This window comes from Coenobita brevimanus, chromosome 97 (assembly GCF_032717465.1).
Source record: "Coenobita brevimanus isolate Jiangsu-jjx chromosome 97, ASM3271746v2, whole genome shotgun sequence".
NCBI lineage: Eukaryota > Metazoa > Arthropoda > Malacostraca > Decapoda > Coenobitidae > Coenobita > Coenobita brevimanus.
In genome coordinates, this window is record NC_137050.1 from 21,256,935 (window position 1) to 21,276,364 (window position 19,430).

The following is a 19,430-nucleotide window of genomic DNA, read 5'->3' on the forward strand; positions in this document are numbered from 1 at the left end:
CCGCTTTTCTCTTCCCTACCCCACATCTTCCCTCCCTTCCGTCTCTCTCCACTCTCTCTTTCTCGGCAAATTTTACTCCTCTCCTTCCTTCTCCCTTCCATTCTCTCAGCTCATCTGTCTGTTTCCTCTCATTTTCTCTCCATCTTTCCCTATTTCTCCTCCTCTCTTCTCCCCTCCTCCTCGCTATTTTCCTTTTCATTTTTTTTCTTCCTTCCTCTCCTGTGCCTTCCGTCCTTCCAGCCCATTTGTCTTTTACCTGCTCTCTCTCTCTCTCTCTCTCTCTCGACTTTACCTTCAGCACATTTCAAAAGATCAATCACCGTCTCACGCACACCAGTTACCGCTCTAAATATCGACCATCATTTGCTAAGTTCCATTTAACTGTTCCTAATCACTTCAGCCAAGGGACGTTTTTGTTTGTTATTTCTTGCTGCCATCAGACCATTTTATTTCATTTTTATTTTTAGCAGTGGTCTGACACAGCCTTCATTAATCCTTTCGCTAAACAACGCCTCCCGTAAGGTGAATAAAATCGTCCGGAGAGGAAAAATAATTCAACAAAATACTTCACTTGACTCGATGGATTAACGTAATAACTTAGGAAATGACTGATAAATTCCTTCAATCACGAGTTGATCTACTGTACGTGTAAATCCAAACTGATTTTTCTTTTTAAATTTCCGTTGCTCCTCTCTTACTCTCCTCATGGGGCAACACTGGATGAGATGATGATGATGATGATGATGATGATGATGATGATCAGTAAAAATGAGGGTGAACTTTAGTACAATGATTAATTTTAAATGAAAGGATTGATATATTTCTTGCTGTTGTTGTTGTTCAAACTAAAACCAGATAATGTTGTTCATTTGAATGAAATCATTGCTGTTACAACTGCTAAAAAATCTTGATGAAAAGACTAAGTACGATGACTTTTTTTTTTTTTATATACTTTTAGTATCCGATGGTTTTCTTCAGTATCAAGGATGCCATTCTCTCTCTCTCTCTCTCTCTCTCTCTCTCTCTCTCTCTCTTGCTGCAACCAGAGGAGGTAAGGAGCGCTAGAGGGCTGAGGTAGGAGGGAATGAGGGGTGTATGCTTCAATTAACTCCTCGCCTCACCGTTCACTCTGCCCTCGTTTATCATTTTTAACGAGGCACAGATTAAGGACACACCTGAGCTCTAACTCGTTAATTTGACTAAACGCCGGCTATCAGTGACCATGTACAGCCATTTACCTGCACCAATGAGCGTGTTTGGGAATTAATCGACGTGCGTGAGCGGTTCTGAATTCGTCTGAGTAATGAGAGCCGGGAAGCTGATAAGATTCGTCGATAAGTGTGGGTTTTGGGTCATGCAAACTCACCTGGGGATTGGTGTTATGTGCATATATATACATAAACACATACCTTCCACACGCGGGAACACCTACGATCGTTATTACTGGCTGTGGAAAGGTGAGGAAAGCATGCTACGAGGTGCAGTGAGTGGGTTGTGAACGATGTGTGGTGAAGTGCAGTGGTGGTAAGGCAGGTGTATGGTGAGGCGCAGTGCGTGGTTAGGAAGATGTGTGGTGAGGTGATGTGGGTGGTTAGGTAGGCGTGTGGTTAGCTGTAGTGGGAGGTTAAAAAAGAGTGCGGTAAAGTGCAATGGGTGGTTAGGAAGATAAGTGGTGAAGCTTAGTGGGTGGTGAGGAAGGTGCGTGGTGAAATATTGGGTGGTAAGGCAAGCGTGTGGTGAAAAGCAGTGGTGGTGAGGCAGCGTGAGGTGCAGTGGGTCGTTAGGGAGGTGTGTGGTGAGGTGCAGTGGATGGTGAAGAAGGTGTGTGCTGAGGTATGGTGGGTGGTGTGGCAGGTGTGTGGTGGCGGTATTGGGTTATGAGACAGATGTGTGGTGAGGTGCAGTGATGGTGAGGCTGGTGGTGTGGCAGGTGTTTAAGGAGTAAGGGTTGGTGAGACAGGTGTGTGGTGAGGTGCAGTGACGGTGAGGAAGGTGTGTGGTGATGTGCAGTGATGGTGAGGTGCAGTGGATGGGGAGGCAAGTGTGTGATGAGGTGCAGTGGGTGGGGAGGCAAGTGTGCGATGAGGAGCAGCGGGTGGGGAGGCAGGTGTGTGGTGAAATGAGGTGGGTGGGGAGGCAGGTGTGTGGTAAGGTGCAGTGAGAGATGAGCCAGGTGTGTGGTAAGGAGCAATGAGTGGCGAGGGTGGTGTGTGGTAAGGGGTAGTGATTTGTGAGGCAGATAATTGGTGAGGTGTAGTGGGTAGCGAGGCTGGTGTGTGGTGAGGAAGGTGTGCTCAAAGATGCAGTGGGTTTTGAGGAAAGGTCATTGGAGAGGTTTATTGGGAAGTGAGGCAGGTGTGTTGGAAAGCTGCGTGGGTGTTTGATTTAATTGGTGGAGAGAAATCACTTGTTCAACATGTGTTAATCTTATGTAAATTCACAAGTTAACTTCTACTGACATTAATGGTAGTAAAATATACATAATCCTAGCAATTGCTCTTTTATAAATGTAATTAAATTAAATGGTTTATCTGGTTACCAACTTGGCAGATAATTTTTTCGTCGACAAGTATTTAGGATTTTGACTGACAAGAATACTACATGTGACTAGAATGTCGTGAAGATTAAAGTAAAAATAAATAAATAAAATGAAACATAAAGTATTTGGTAAAGTTCCTGGATTCCTTGGAAGACCATTCGTTTGCAAATATTTTTAACAACATTAGTCAGAGGATGTCTTTCATTTTATTCTTGCTACCACTGGATATTTTTCCTTAACTGAAGAAGCCTTCTCATACTATAGGAGTTGATAAAGGTTATCTCTAATCTATTGCATCTAAAGTCTCTCCTGAGCTGAATCATAACCGTATGGTGGTGGTAAGAATGAAAAAAAAAAAATGTGAACATAATGAACGGTTCATTATTACAGTTAAATGCTCCCTAGATTTTCAAAACTCGCTGAATTTTTTTTGTAATTACCTTACAACGGAAAAGAACCAAACGGGAAAATAAAAGATTCACACGAATTACCTATTCCAGCCTAACAAAAAGCACACTGCTGTAATTACTGGGTACACAAGGAAACAAAAATAAATAATATGCGGCACTAAAGAAACAATGCATTACGGATTAATGATGACACTACAGATAATGGTTATACAATTACCAGACAAGACTTTCATAATTATGCTAAAGGAATTATATATCTATATATTTATCTATCTATCTATCTGTGTGTGTGTGTGTGTGTGTGTGTGTGTGTGTGTGTGTGTGTGTGTGTGTGTGTGTGTGTGTGTGTGTGTGTGTGTGTGTGTGTGTGGTGCAGATGAAAAGGTTCATTTTTCATTCTCCCACTTTGACTTCGTTGCTACATGCAGGAACATACCATAATTTAGATCTTATATCTCCCACTTTTCCCCCGAAATGAAATAAAGTTTTTTTTTTTTTTTTTTTTTTTGTGTCCGACTCTGGGCATAGGCTTCACAGCCTGCTATCATGGCCCAGCAGTCCTCGTACATACCATACACCTTTACTTGCCAACACCCTTTTATTTTGTTCACTTTAATTACCGTACGTTGTGATCATTATGGCAGCGTTGTCCAGCGTTTTTCTTGTTCTGCCGTTGGTTGTTTAATCTCGGTATGTCATCCATAAGCCACACTGCGATTCATAAAAAAAATAAAAATAAATAAAATCGTCAGACAGAAATGAGAAAAGATCTAAATTCAGCCGCTGTTGTTATCTTTCACCCTTTAACTGCACATGGGTTTTCTCAACTCATAAAATTTGCCATTATAAGCTAGACCAAAATATAAAAGCTGAACTATTGCTTTTATGGAGATGGTTATTAATTCCTTAATTGCATCGCGATTTTCTCAGCAGATAAAATCATCTGGCATTAGCGTCAATAAAAGACCTTCCTGCAATCATCGCTCTGCTTTTTCGTTTTTCACATTAAAAAACTATCCAGTATCATCAGCGTTCACCGTTTTAACCACTTTCGCCCAGTGCCTTTTTTTTTTTTTTTACTTTATTCTCGGTGCCTCCAGGCAATTATATTAAACGTGAGAATGTTGGAACTGGTTAGACATTGTACATAGGCTACTCAGATGACTGTTTACCACTAAGGTGCTCCGCTAAGAGGAGTAAAATCGTCTGGTGACAACAAGAATAAAATAGACGTCCCCTGGCTAAAGGAACTAATAACGGGGCCTCCTTAGAGCTAACGGCAGACAGAAATATTGTCAACCATCGTCGCATCATATTATTACAGTTACAGGTGTGTGTGTGTGTGTGTGTGTGTGTGTGTGTGTGTGTGTGTGTGTGTGTGTGTGTGTGTAGAGAGAGAGAGAGAGAGAGAGAGAGAGAGAGAGAGAGAGTCCAATAATGGGATCACAGTCAACTTGGATGGTGAGGTGGAAAGCATGATGATGTCAGTGAGAAAACTATGAGCTAATACTAACAGATGTGTTGTCTTCTGTCGAGGACGTTACTTATAGAGCTGGAAATGACTATGGTTGAGATTCAGTGAGTTTGAGATTAAGACAGCAAAGAAACACTGCTCCTCCAACCTGAATTTCCTTCCATCAGATGCCGACAGGAAAAAAACTAACATGGACATCGTGAATATGTTACGGTACCCAGTCCATACTAACTTAATCTGCACAGTACCGTAAATTGACCGTGACTCATCGATAAGAAGCTGTGATTGTTTTCTTTGGAATAATTTTCAAATCATTTATTTCTATACCTATTTTATACTTCTAGCTATGAACGTCTTTAGCAAGGGATCTGAACCAGTGTACTGCGCTTACCTATGCGACATACAAGTTTGTACTGTGCCGCAGTCTTCTGTCTCACGAGCAATTTCATTCTTTTGTTTACAACTCTATTGAGAGAAAATAAATCAAGGTAGACTCTGACTGTGATTTTCTAACTATTTCTAAAGCATATTTTAACTTATCTATTTTGAAGTGATTATCAGCTGCTATGAAAAATGTCATCGCAATGAAGGAGAAAAAAGTTTCATTTCTTCCACACGTTCCGCATAATTATGATTTGTTCCTCAAACATAGTATAATATTTGTCAGTTCACTGTAGGTTTTCAGGCTTATCCTTTTTGTAATATGAAGGTCAGAACTGAACACGATACTCTCAAGGCAGGGGTATTAAGGAAATGTACTGAAAGTAAATGATACTTTAACAACTTGATCAGAAAGCTATATTGTGAAACTAACAACTTTTATTACTCATCTCATGTCGGAACAACGCTGGCGTTATATTCCAGCTGATTCCGGACAATTTTACTAAGCCGAACGAAATTATTGAAGCATGAGTGTTAATTATAGTTAATTTTATGCGGTTGAGAGTGAGTCTAGAAACCCGAGTGCGTTAATGCCGTCGCTATTAACTCTTGTTAGATCAGCTCTTTCATTTACTTCTTCTAGCCCCAAACGGTTATATTCAGATGATAGTCATACGGGCCTGCGAGTGTTAACTGTCTCCGTGAGTTGTGTGTGTTGATTTTAAGCTCTGGACGAGAGTTGATGTTGGGTGTGCGCAGATGCATTGGAAGCAGGCGTGTCACGGAGCCGTATGGGAGGCTTCGTAGCATCCTTCCCATAGCGACTTATTTTGCATATTACGCCTTACCTTTTCTTGTATATTATTCATATACCTTTCATATCGACATAGTTTCCACCAAGAGAGTACAGAAGGATAATGAGGTACAAAGTGCATTATAATTCGCTAAGGAAGAGATGCTACATAATTTCCAAAGCCACTTAAAATACAGACCCCGGAAAGGAGGGGTAGCAACGTAAAGACGAAGTGTTTAGCGCTGTGTGGGGTGAAGCAGGTGGGTGATGAAGCGAGGTCCGTGGTGAGGCAGGTGTGGTGAGAGGAGGGTGGCCGAGGAGTGGAGGTGTGAAGTCAGGGGGAGGGGGGGATAGGGTTCGGTACTGCCTTCCGTCGCTAACACGCACAACCACAGCCACCACCACCGCCACCACCACACTCCTCACTTCTCACAACAATCTGCTGCATCACCCCAGTGTTGGTTTGTTTTTACTCGATAGAACTAGGCCACGAATACCTTGTCGTGGTTGCTAGAAATTTTTTACCTGACGGAACTGGGCTATGAATACTTATAAATTAAAGTAACATTTTTCTTTTAACTTGAGGAAACTAAGCCACAAATTCTAAATCACTGCTGCATAAATTTCGACGGTTTTAGTGATGAGGCAGAAATGGATCTCTTTGGCAACTAAAGTCTGTTTGCTTTTACCTAACGGAACTGGGCCATTTCCGCAACTTGAAAAATATGTCCTGATTAAATGAAATTCGACGAGTCTTATGAGATAGGAATGAGTCTGCATGGCTACCATAGTCGGTCTGTTTTTACTTGAGCTGAATGAAATTAACTCCTTCAATCTGATGACGCTTTTTCCATTTCACTCGTGTTATAAACTCTATTCAGTATAATTTCGAAGAGGAATGAGATATAGGAGTGCTTAACTCCTTCATGGCACGATTCTCCCTTAAGTTGTCTATAATCATCAGATGTCAAAAAAAAAAAGAAAAAAAAAAGAAAAAGAAAAAAAAGCAGTCGGACCGAAGGTGTTAAAAATCATCGCCAAGTAAAAACAAAATCGTGCAATGGCTGTCTTATTCACATGGAGGGTCAGGCTCTTACACGAACTTATCGGTTTTCTGTTTTAGTTATTGATCTTGTTTTTTTCTCCCACCCATTTTATGAGCTATATATATATATATATATATATATATATATAATATATATATATATATATATATATATATATATATTACAAATCACTCACATAGATCTGTCAAGGAAACAACAATTTTCCCATCTGGTTTGAAGATTATTGTAAACTAGTAAAACATAACAAAAGTATTAACTGGAGTAGTGTTTCAGTTGATTGGACTTTTCCACCAAGTATTCACCAAACTACATGAAATACTCAGCTCCCTGTCTGTATCCTTCCTGTGAATGCAAATCTTATTTACTTGAGGCAATTATTTGTAGGGTTGTCTACGCATCTCGCCTCTGGCCCTGATAATTTTAGCCTCGCTGCAGACATAAAAAAAATCCTGTTCAGTTTTATAGTGTTCTAGTGATTATAATTTTTCATGGAATGGTTCAATAGTAGACTGCTGTAAATTTGTACTATCTCTTCAAGCACTACCAGAGGTCTGTTCTCCCCATAGTCATTTCACTCACTCGTACTGCTGCCAACACACACACACATACACACACACACACACACACACGTGTGTGTGTGTGTGTGTGTGTGTGTGTGTGTGTGTGTGGGTGTGGGGGTGTGGGGGTGCCAGTATATATCTGATAATTACCCCTCATACCCAGCTGGTTTCTGGCGCCAGACAATGTGTGTGTGGAGGGAGGCACACCTGGAGAGAACACCTGTTGATCGTCGACTCTTATGTTCTGCTCCACATAGAACAACTTGTGTTAACAGTTTGTCAGTCTTTTTACAGCCAGATGATTTTGCTCAGTTTTAGTAGCGACCTATCGACGCCTATGGATAAAAAAAAATTCTCAGTAACTGATGACAAAAGAAATCGTAAGTGAACATGCTTCTCCAAAAGATTGTTTTCGGCTTTAGGAGTGGCCACTCGTCATCTGACACTTAAGAAACTGAGGCACTGTCCAGAAGAGAAGCTATATATATTCTTTCAGCTTTTCTTTTTGTAAGTCTGGCTCTCGACGCAGACCTGACATTTGGTTTCCGAAAGTCTTAGTAAGTGCTATGGAATATATATATATATATTACTGAAACGCCAAATCGATTTTTGTCCATGTATTATTCCAAGCGACGGGGCCACTCGATCCCATAGCAGATTTTGAGTGTGACGTTAACCCCATTCGCTGATATACACACACACAGGGACTTATTTCATGCTATCACCGGGGGGACTTTCTAGCAGTGAATGGGTTGCAAACTCGTGGTACCATCACTGACTCTTTTATGGTTGGGACAACGTCATCATTTTATTCTATCTAACGCTAGATGGTTTTATCTGCCTGCGAGTAGATCAGAATTGCCTGAAAGTGTTATCCTTGTCGATGCAGCGGACGCACTTAGGGATTCTGTTAATACTATCACCGGATGATTTTAGTTACCTGAGTGAATATCTGCCAGTCAAAAGATTAATCCCTGTTTCTAAACCGTGCGCTCAACTGATCACCTCACATGTCTGTTTCTGTCCCCTACTCATCATAATGCCTTATCTTTAGCTGTGACAATGAGGGAAGTTTGTTCTTACTAAGTGTGCTAAAATTTACATATATATATATATATATATATATATAGATAGATAGATATATAGATACTATATATATATATATATATATATATATATATATATATATATACATCATCATCAGCCGTTGAGGTCCACTGCAGGACCGGCCTATCCCTACCGAAGCAGGGACGATACAGCCAATGTATCTCTGCCCAGTGACTCAGGCTGTCTGGTAGAGACTGTATGTCGGGTGAGAAGTGCTTGTAAGTGTGATTGTAGTGGCTTTGGATGTGTGTGTAGTCTGTGAACCAAGTGTAATCGGCCCGCCTTAAGCTGACTGGGTGCAAGCATACTAGTATGCGACACTGGTTCAACCACAGCACCCCTTGTGTCCGCCAAAGTAACAAGTGGCTTGGTGAACGCTTCCCAAAGTTTTTACAACTCTGGTGGGAGGCGAACCCGCGCTCACCAGAGTGCGAAGAGCACACTCTACCACTGTACCACAGAGGCTTCATATATATATATATATATATATATATATATGTGTGTGTGTGTGTGTGTGTGTGTGTGTGTGTGTGTGTGTGTGTGTGTGTGTGTGTGTGTGTGTGTGTGTGTGTGTGTGTGTGTGTGTGTGTGTGTGTGTGTGTGTGTGTGTGTGTGTAGTACGGTATATATTTGAACTTGGTGTAATTATACTTAGCGTAAAATAATTCCTTTAGTCTTTGTCTCCATGCTTCTTCAGTTATTTGAAAATTAAGCTACTTGTCAAAGGTGTTAAAACTTCCTCCAGTGGCAAATAAAATTATCTGCTGGCAACAGTAAGAACAGAGTAAGAAAAGACTTTCGAAATAAGCGAATTAATTACTATCCTGTGCAGTATGCCTACAAGATAATCAAATAATGAGCTTTTGTTAATTGCGGCAGATCAGGTAAAAATAGCAAAAATTTGCTTCCAAGTGAAACTCGCTACTGAAATGTTCTATGTAGTGGCTCCCCCCCTCCCTTTTTTTTTTTTATTTGCCTGAGTTCAGTGTGACAACCGAAAAAACTGCTGCATTTATAATGATAAGCTTGGTCAGAAAAACATTTTTTATATAAATGTCTTCCTGTTCATGTCATTTAGGGACTATAACAAAATGATGTTACACTGTAAAGAAAAATACCTCCATCTGGAACGACTACATAGATTAATGTCTGTGCTTCATAACTGATCGTCAAGAGGCAGAAACTTGTTGGGCCAACCTGTCTTCACTACCTGGTTATTACACTAGATTTGCAGTTGAAAGACGATAAAGGGATAACTTCGGGGAAAAAAAAATTATACTTTTTGTCCAAATATTATGGCCTCGTAAAATAAAAATTATATTTCCTGATGCCCTCCCCTCCATGATTACCTTACTTGCGGGATTGATTAAGACAATTTTCATGGTGGGTATTACAGCATTTGGCGGGTGGAGGATCAGCTAACCACTCCCTGCTCTCACCTGTTTGGCGACACTAAACAGGGCCCTCCTTGATCCCTCTCTCACCTCCCATCGCCTTGCCACCCACACACGCCTCCAAATTACATCATGTCTGGGTTGTTACCTCCCCAGCCATGGGTGAGGTCATGTGACAAAAGATCAGAGGTGGGGTCGTATTTTTTATAAAAGATCTTAGCCAGTTCATAAGACATCCGAGTCTCCATGGCAGTTAATTATGCCGGGAATAGTTTTGTCTGGTGGCACTTTTTCACTTATCATTATTCTTTCTTTTTTTTTTCAACTTCTGGGTATCTTTATGAGTGAATATGAAATTTAAAATATCTTTTGCAGAACTTAAAATCCAGAAAGTTTATTAATATGGACTTAGGAGTTTTATACAACGATCACAGGAGAAGATAACAACTCCTGATGATCTATTTTGCTCTGTTTAGATAACAGTATTAACTTTGGACTTCTGCCTCAGCAAAGCAGTTAAAGGGCACAGTGTTTTCATCAGTTTACCCTAACCACATTTTTATTTATCTCGGGAATTCTTTACCTTTAACCGGCCAAAATCAGTTTTCAATCTGATACTCGTAATGAACTGCTACTTCACTGTAATTTAACCAAGGAGGGAGCTATATTTCCACGTACTTAGTTACAGACATAAATAATCATTCACATCCTTACAATAAATACCCAGACAATGAGGAACGATTTTCGAAACCTTAGGGTGCAATTTAGGGAACCCAAGAAACCTTCAGAATATTAAATGTGCTTCAGAATGGATTAAACCTTGAAACAATATTGCTGTCCACAGCTATACCCTCCTCTGTGAAGATGGGAACTCATCAATCACACGTTACTTCCTATGCTAGTTCATTTTAAAAATGTATATGATTCAGGGCCGGTATTCACTAAATGTCTTGATCTCAAGCTGTGAATAAGAGTGTTAGTATACATCTTTACGTTCACTTGCACAACTATCAAATACTTCATAATCAAATTAAAATGAATAAAAAGGGGCCAAACTAGAGATTTCTGATAATGAATCACTTATACAGAGACTTGTTTATGGTAGAAAGTGATTAAAATAAGGTATGAATACAGTCACTATACCTGGGCACACTTTTCTTGTCCGAAGCTACTTGAGGTGGTTTGCCCTTATGGAGCAGGTGGAAACTGGGAGGCTGACTATCTCGTTTACCCTAAGTTATAGAGCTGCATGTCAATCTGAAAAGCGGTTAAAGACGAACGTAAGAATAAAGTGGAAGAACCAGGTCGTGGATGATTATGAAAGAGGAAGTGGTGTTAGTGACGGAGGTGTAGCCATGCCGCTTCAAGTGGCCAGCTCGAGGTTTTTATTGTGATGACGACTTTCCTATTATATTCCTGCCACCGCCCGATTTCATTAACTTTTCGTATTGAAGGTTCACCAAAAATCTCCAATAACTCATCAATGCAATCTTTTCACCCCCACATCCTGACGATTTGAATCACCTTAACCTTTTTACCATGGATTGGGCTCTCGTAAGCTGAATGGAAGTGTCGGTGCGATGAAACAAATAGTAAAGATATCGTAGGGAAAGAATTAGGGAAATTGTTTTTTGTCTTCCTTCTACGAGAGGTCCTTCCTAAGGTGTATGAAATCGTTCCATAGCTGCAAGAATGCCACAAAAAGGCGTCGTTAACTGAACAGTGTTAAATGAGACTGAAAGAACACTGAGATCCACTGAAGTTGTGTTTACTGTGAGGGTAAAATAGTTTCAGCCACACTGCGACCATCTTCAAAGCTCTAGCAGTGAAAGTGTTAGTGCGGGTAAAGGCAGGGTTTCCAGGAGCATTGGGAGGCTCCGTGTAAGTAGCACGTAACAGGGGGACGAACAACCATCCGGTAATTGGCAACGCTTCTCTCTCTCTCTCTCTCTCTCTCACACACACACACACACACACACACACACACACACACAAAAACGAGAGAGAGAGAGAGAGAGAGAGGGGGGGGAAGATTTGGTAATATTCTTTATGAGGGCCACTCGATCGAAGCTAGAGCACGTAATATATGAGTTCTCCTGAAGGCTGCATCCGGAAAGGGACAGGGTGGCTGCCTCCTTATTTCAGCTGGTTACTGAGAGTTATTGCACACACACACACACACACACACACACACACACACACACACACACACCGCTCGCTTTTTTGTTCAGTGGTTCTCGCTTGCCATCTGGTAGACGGGAGTTCGCGCCTCGCTCAGGCTGCGAAAAGTTTCACTGACGAAGTGGATGGTTACTGTCCCCTTCGAGCAAGTGGTTGGGTGTGTGCGTGTGTGAAGGTCACAGCCCTGCCCTTAGATCGGACTACTGTATATGAGCTCTCAGCTCCCTTCCGGGAAGGTAAAAGCTGACGATCACGACCATCAAGTGATCCTGACCGACCCGGTGAATTACACACACACACACACACACACACACACACACACACACACACACACACACACACACACACACACACAACGCGAAAATATTATAGGGATGTGTGCAACTGCTGACCTCTCACCTGTTTTACTTGACCCATTTGCTGTTTGGCTAGATGACCTTCACATCAGTATGTCATGGCCACATTTCAGCTGATTATGTGTGGTGGTCGTAATATTATGTTGAAAGACGTCATTCTCCTGAAGGATGTTAAGAGTGACTTTCTTTTCGCACTGCACAAAAAGATATTGCATGAGCTGAGCTGGCAGGTACAACATCAGAATGAAAAGCGTCATAGTACTGAAGAGGTTTAATGGAGACCTTCTTAAACCCCTTCATTTTGACGACTTACTAAGCTAAATAAAACGGTCTTTGGTAGCAAGGAAACAATTAGCCGTCATCGTGCTGAAGAAGCTTAGGGACTTTTTTTTTATCCATTTATATCAAGAGGTTCTCCAAAAGTATGAACATATACTCGTATAATCGTTTGGAGGTAGTAAGAATAATATATAAAAAGCCATCGTAGTGAAGAAGGGCGATTACATCATTAATGAATGCTAAATATGCAGAGGGATAATCATGACTGATTATAGTAATTTTAAATACCACTGAGTAGATACCGGTATAGATTAATTTTCGTAACGCATGATATTCGTACTTTACATTATTCGCCTGTTTTCAGATTTTTTTAAAAATTCATTCTGAATTTGCATGATGTCCACCCGTATGGTGCCTCAGGTAATGGTGTAATTTTATGCATGGCTGTATAGGAGTAAGGGCACCTGTTGTCTACGCCAGCAAAGACTTGCGTGCGGGGAGTGATGGCATGAAGTGAGCTGCGTCCATGCGAGCAAGTTTTCCTGCTACCGCGACAGCGATACCAAAGCTGAGCTTATTAGGTGATCGTGCTGGTTTTGCTGTCGTCTGATACAAGACTGTCCATGCAGGGTTACTGTGTGGGAGTGAACTCAGGTGGTTCCTGCTGTCGACACAGTGCAGCAATATATATATATATATATACGGTTGTCCATAGCTCGTATCAATTAATTCTTAACCCCTTCAGCCCGAGTACGTGTTTTGTATTGTATTTCGGAGAGATTTTTAGAGTCTAAGGGGTTAAGCTTTTTGACTGCTTAATCCATCGAGATACAGTAAAGTATTGTTCTCAAGATAATGTATAACAACTTTATTCAGTCAAGGGAAACTTTTAGAATTACTGCAGATAGTAGTTTCAATTTTCCTCTTCCTTGCAGTGTATCGAGGCTTCTCCAGCAGCCATAGGGATGAACTAAGTATATTATTAATGTGTATGCACCCTCGCGCTAGTATGGATTTTTGTCTAGTAACGTACTGATGCTGCTATCAATGAACATTGTGCGATGATTCTTTGCTCACGTGTAACCAAAGAAACATGGTTACTAAGCAGCATAATAACTTGCGGTTATACTCTCTCAGATAGAACAACGCTTCCCCATATGATTGGTCTTTAGAGGAAAAAAATAATATTAATAAACTTGACATATGTTCTCGCTTTGTACTCTTGCTCATTTTCTTGTCATCCTGCGGTAGACATTTTACTGTCATTAATTTCATCAGCTTAGCATTTATCCGTTCTTGACTAAACATTTAGCAGATATAAGATGACTAAACATAATTTACCCTACCATTGGAGGGAAAAATTTAAAGCAGATTATTTGGGTCGAATAAATGGGTATGGACAGGCGTTTATGAAGGCAACGATACTTCCGTTGTAGATACTGTGTATAGGTGATTCTTAGTTTATTTCTTGTTTCACATATAGCCAAAGATAGCAGATATAGCTCAGTAAGCATATAATTTAATCTGGTTAGAAAAGAATGAATATACTCCCAAAACTGCTTCTCTTTGGAACTCGCATCCCCTTATCAGTTTCCTCTCAAACTTCAACCTGCAGCAGTTCAAGTCCAACTTAACAGATTGTTTTATGAATGGAGGACACCTGTAATTTGGCGAATGCATTTTTTTTATCTTATTTATGTTTTCTTCCTCTGTTCACCTATTGTTAAAAAAAATCTAAATAAAACATAATTCGCTCTTCACTGTTCCCCACCCTCGCGTCGTCTTCAGCATTAAGTCAGATTATCGCTTCACAGTATGACCGAAAAAATGCTGACATCCTCCCCCAGCGTCACGACAGAAGCTTGGCAAGTATCGGCGAGTGGCGATTTATCTCCTCAAATAACTGGAATTAATGGTACAGGTAATGGACGGTAAAGAGGTTATTGGTGGTCGCTTCCCTTGCTTCTCTCTTCCCTCTACCAAATTCCCATCCAGTACACCCATTATAAGCTGTAGCGTCCCTTCTCTGTCCTGGCATCCTGTTTCAGCGTCCGTAAATCATGTGCTCTTTCGTCCGTCCCGAGGAAAATACTGAAAAAAAAAAAAAAAAAAAAAAATCATCGGCTCTCCACCTCTTCATATACTATACTTACGAAATATATGCATCAAGAAAAGACAACAGTATCCAGTCTCCGTTTCTCTTACGCTCTTTCGGAAGCTATGTGTAAAATATCGTTTAATATATATATATATATATATACTCTCATATTGATACCATATTTACTGTGAAGATGCAACGTCTCATGCCTGAAGTGGGTCGAACTGTACTATACAGTATCTTTTCAATAAACACAGGCTCAGTATTTGTGTATAAATTCTTCCATACGGAAAATTTATCGTACTATGAAGTAGGATCCACTGAAAAAAAAAAAAAAATCACAATATCTGTCGCTTCTAATAACACGCTGGTGATAACATAAAAGCATCAAGAAAGTTTACGATGTTTACACTCCGATTTTCCTGCGCTCTTTCGTACGTCTTGTGCAAAACATCACAAAAAATAATTGGTTGCTCTTTTTTTTTTTTTTTATCAGAAATCATGCCTGTAAAATAAAAAACATTAAAGGTGGTTGCAATACTTAAATTCCGTAGTTTTCCTTTGCTCTCTTGTCCTTCCTTCCTTTTACGAATGTTGAATAAAGAAAAAAAAAAACAGTACAGTAGTTGTCCATATCAAGTTTGTGAAATGAGAGCATCAAAAACCTTTACAGTTCACTGATTCTTTTCCCCTCTCTTCCACTATGAAGATCTAAATGACAGAGGTATATTCTTTCGACTCTGGGCTGAGATTAGACAGTCCATTCCCTGCGGTCCAACAGTCCACCTACGGTGGCGCCACACACCTCTTGTTACTTCACATGACATTACTTGGACGCTAATATCCATCGTCCATACCAAATACATGCCAGGGTTATCTCAATCGAAATTGGTGTGATGGTATTGGAAAGGGTGTTGTTAAAACATGTCGATGGATCTTGCTGAAGATTAGTGAAGACTGTATTAAGGAAATTCGAATTTCCCAGATTGTTTCCAACCCCGGATGGGGATTAATTTATCGTCTTATTGATCAACAGAACACTACTCTACCACTTGACCACCGCCTTTCATTAATCTAATTACTGCATTTCAACTTAGCATATGGTAACTGACATGTATATGTGTGTGTGTTAAACATTATGTGTGCATGTTTATGAGTGTGCAGGCGGGTGTGCTGGTTTGGAATATTTTGTGGAGAACTCACTCACCAATGAGTGTTGTTTATTTATCGCTGTGTGTGCGTGGACTATGCGTGCAAGTGTTCGGATGCACACTGCCAAACAGATGTTGAATTCCACAAATCTCGGCATGAATTATTATTGTAAGCTGTTAACTTTTGTTTACCTCTGGACCGTGTTATGGAAATTCAAAAAACGTAACAGTTGAAAAGAAAAGAAAAATATATAGTATTTGGTCAAGTTTTGTTATGAACACACACACACACACACACACACACACACACACACTCAGGTACAGTACGTATGCATCAAACATATCTGGCAAATAAAATCACACGGCAGCAATAGGGATGTTATAAAAAGCAGTCCTCATTTTGAAGGAGTTAACACTCAGCTACTACTGTAATGGTAATTTTGCTTCTTGGTCTGACCGGAATAATATTACTCTTTCACAGGTAGCCGCGAGATATATAGTCCTGCTCGCCCGCTGGTCCTCGCCCCCCAGACTGCGGTAGCCTCGGCAGGGGGCGGGGGAGGACCGTCACCCATGGAGGGACTGCGCTATCCCCCTCCCAATGCGGCAGCGGCAGCAGCGGCGGCGCGGCACTATGACTTGGCGCAGCATGTCCTCTCGCAGCACACCGCCGCCATGGCCAAGTTGCTGGGTGCGTCATCGCCACACGATGGTAGCTCTGCACTTGTTACAGCACCACCTCTCTCACAGCCTGATTTCTCTTACTTTTAGTACAGCTCTCTCTTAGTTAAAGCTACATACCTCTTACTTCTCATATAGTTTTTTCCTTACAGCATGACCTCCCCAGCAGGCTCCTCACATCCTCTTTCTCTCTAAAGCCTGTATTCTCATACAGTATCGCTTCTTTCACAGCCACTCCTTTCAGTCTCTTCTCAAAGGAGGATTTCTAACTACTGTATTAGAACTCTCTCTCTCTCTCTTAGGATGCCACCATTCATCTTTGTAAGTTATAGCAGAGGTGTTCCTCAGGCTGCTGTCCATTCTTCAGATTGAATCCAAAAGACCAGTAAATGTACTTTTTGTCCATTTCATTCACACATAAATGCAAGACAAGGGAATGCAGGTGTATGTGAAGCGCATCTGTACAAAAAATACCATAATAATCTGCGCAGATGGTTAGGCCTGTGAGGTGGAGACAGGGTTCCTGGGGGTTGAGTAATAATATAGTGAATGAATGTCCGTCCATTTCATTGAGCATGTTGTTGATAGTTCTTATGTTTCGAAATATCATTTACATTATTTTCTTTATCATACTTCACTCTGTCTTTGGGATGGTCAGGGTTTCGTGTATGATAATGACTGCATTTATATGCTTCTCGTTAGTATACAGAACCAAAGAAATTAAGTGAGAGTTTCACAATGTTGTAAATCAGTCATACTGAATATTTCTGTTCTCCCCTGCAGGAACCATTCGGCCACCTGGTATGATCGGGGGTTCGAAGCCGAAGGTGGCCACTCCACAAGTAGTGAACAAGATCGAGCAGTACAAACGCGAGAACCCCACCATCTTCGCCTGGGAGATCCGCGAGAAACTCATCTCAGAGAGTGTCTGTACCAACTCCACTGCGCCCTCAGTATCATCCATTAACAGGATCCTCAGGTACCTCATTACTGATGTTGTAAAAAAAAAAAAAAAAAAAAAAAAGCTACTGGTGTTGTAGTTAAGTGGGAAGGAGGCAATACGTAACAGGTGCTAGATCCTTCATTTTGTATACACGTCGTCAGGCAGTACCTTTATGCCTTTGTCTACATGAAGTGCTACCTACAGATGTACATATATTTTATTTTTCGTCCCACTAGGAATCGAGCGGCTGAGCGGGCAGCAGCTGATTTTGCCAGAGCTGCCGGGTACGGACTATACAACCCTTACGCTGCAGCGCAAGCCATGCCATGGTCCAATCCTGCTGCAGCAGCAGCCGCAGCCGCAGCGGCATCCTCACCTATATGGAGCGGGGCCGGGGTACCTCATCCCGCCATCCCAGCCGCCTACACCTCCTCAGCGGCCGCACATGCCGCTCTTGGCCTCCATCACGTACACGCAGAGAAGATGAACCTCTCTGTGACTCCGCAGCCGCACCACGACCATAGACCAGGTGAGGTCCAACACCAGTACTGTGTTGCTGATCGCGGTGGAAATATGTGGTAAGGGTGATGGAAGGAGGAAGGAGAGGCAGAAAATGTAGTTATCGGGAAGCTGTCAAGACTATGTTATGCGTCCAACTATCAAAGCCATGTATATTTCTCCTCCTGAACTTGCCATTACCAGATATTGAAGCTGTCATGTTGTACAGGCGTCAGAGAGTGTGACTAACGTTTGATTTCCTTTCCTTTCTGCAGAGGACGTGGAATGTAGCGAGTCCCGGGGGGAGGGTTCTGCCAGTGATTGTGGGGACGATCGGCCGCCCACAGCCTCCTCTGCCCCGCCAACACCCGCCTCGCCTACTTCATCATCCACGCCTACGCCCACCAGCAAGAGCAAGATTAGCTTTAGTGTCGAATCTCGCCTATTGTCATCACCGCCGCCCACCTCAACCCATCAAGGATCCGTCTCTACTCCTCCCGCGCACCCCACGCCCACCAACCCCGCTCATGCCGCCGCCGCCGCCCACGAAGCCGGCCCACTAGTAGCACGAGCGGTGTCTGGTTGGCGCTACCCCCGTTACCACCCCTGGCTACACAACCTCACGCGGTAGAACGTCCGGAGATTGTTTTCCCTCTTTTCTTCCCATAGTCTTATCCCACATGCCTCAGAATTACCTCTCCCATCATTTCTCACCTCGACTCATGAACATCAGCTCCTACCTTACCCTACGTGCCCTCCCCTCCCTCACAGCATTTTATATTTTACCCCCTCCCACCTCTTCATTTATATCCCAATTCCTTTATACCTCACTTCAGTCTCATTTGCCTCGCCACAAATCGCCTCTCCTAGTTCACTTCGGCCTCATCTCGGATTCCTTTGCTTCAACCTCCTATTCTTCATTTTCCTGGCCACAGCTCTCACCCAGTTCATGTCAATTTCACCTGTAAAATCTTTATTTCAACATATTCTTCAATATCCCTTTCAACAATTCATCTCACCCAGTTTACATAAATCTCACCTCAGATTCCTTCACTTCAACCTCCAATTTCTCACTTCCCTGGCCACAACTCCACTCACCCAGTTCCTTTTCGTCATACCTTTCCCCACAATATGCTCTTAAATTCATAGTTGCATCCGACATGGCAATCAACCTTGAGTGGAGTTCCTCACAAGCGAGCCAGAAAATACTGTACATGCCTCCATCGACACTGTGCAGTGGCAGTGCGAGACGGCGAGTGTGACCGTGAAATCCGGAAAAAGTTAAAGTTTCCAGCCCTTGCGTCCCATCCGTATCACTGTGTCTTGTTTCATATCACTGCACAAGGCACGTACAGAATATCAACCTCATCATTAAACTCCGGCGTACCCGAATCAGTTTATTACAGGAAGAAGCTACAGTGTAAGTGACGGGAAGAGAGAAAAAAAAATGTATATATGCACGGGTTGAAATGAGGATACCTGGCGTTACGGTGTATGACGGAAACCATAATCGGTCAG

The 19,430-nt window shown here is 41.8% G+C and overlaps 1 protein-coding gene across 1 annotated transcript in view; it reads left to right on the plus strand.

The window, feature by feature from the left end:
• The window catches only part of LOC145413719 (uncharacterized), a 30,934-nt gene extending 12,267 nt beyond the window's left edge, over nucleotides 1-18,667 (plus strand). Inside the window, exons 2-5 of the mRNA XM_080283375.1 lie at nucleotides 16,272-16,481; nucleotides 17,255-17,450; nucleotides 17,651-17,943; nucleotides 18,188-18,667. Coding sequence (XP_080139501.1) covers nucleotides 16,272-16,481; nucleotides 17,255-17,450; nucleotides 17,651-17,943; nucleotides 18,188-18,543 — 1,055 coding nt within the window. The 3' untranslated portion in view covers nucleotides 18,544-18,667. The remainder of the gene's footprint in view (nucleotides 1-16,271; nucleotides 16,482-17,254; nucleotides 17,451-17,650; nucleotides 17,944-18,187) is intronic.
• Nucleotides 18,668-19,430: the final 763 nt, after the last annotated feature.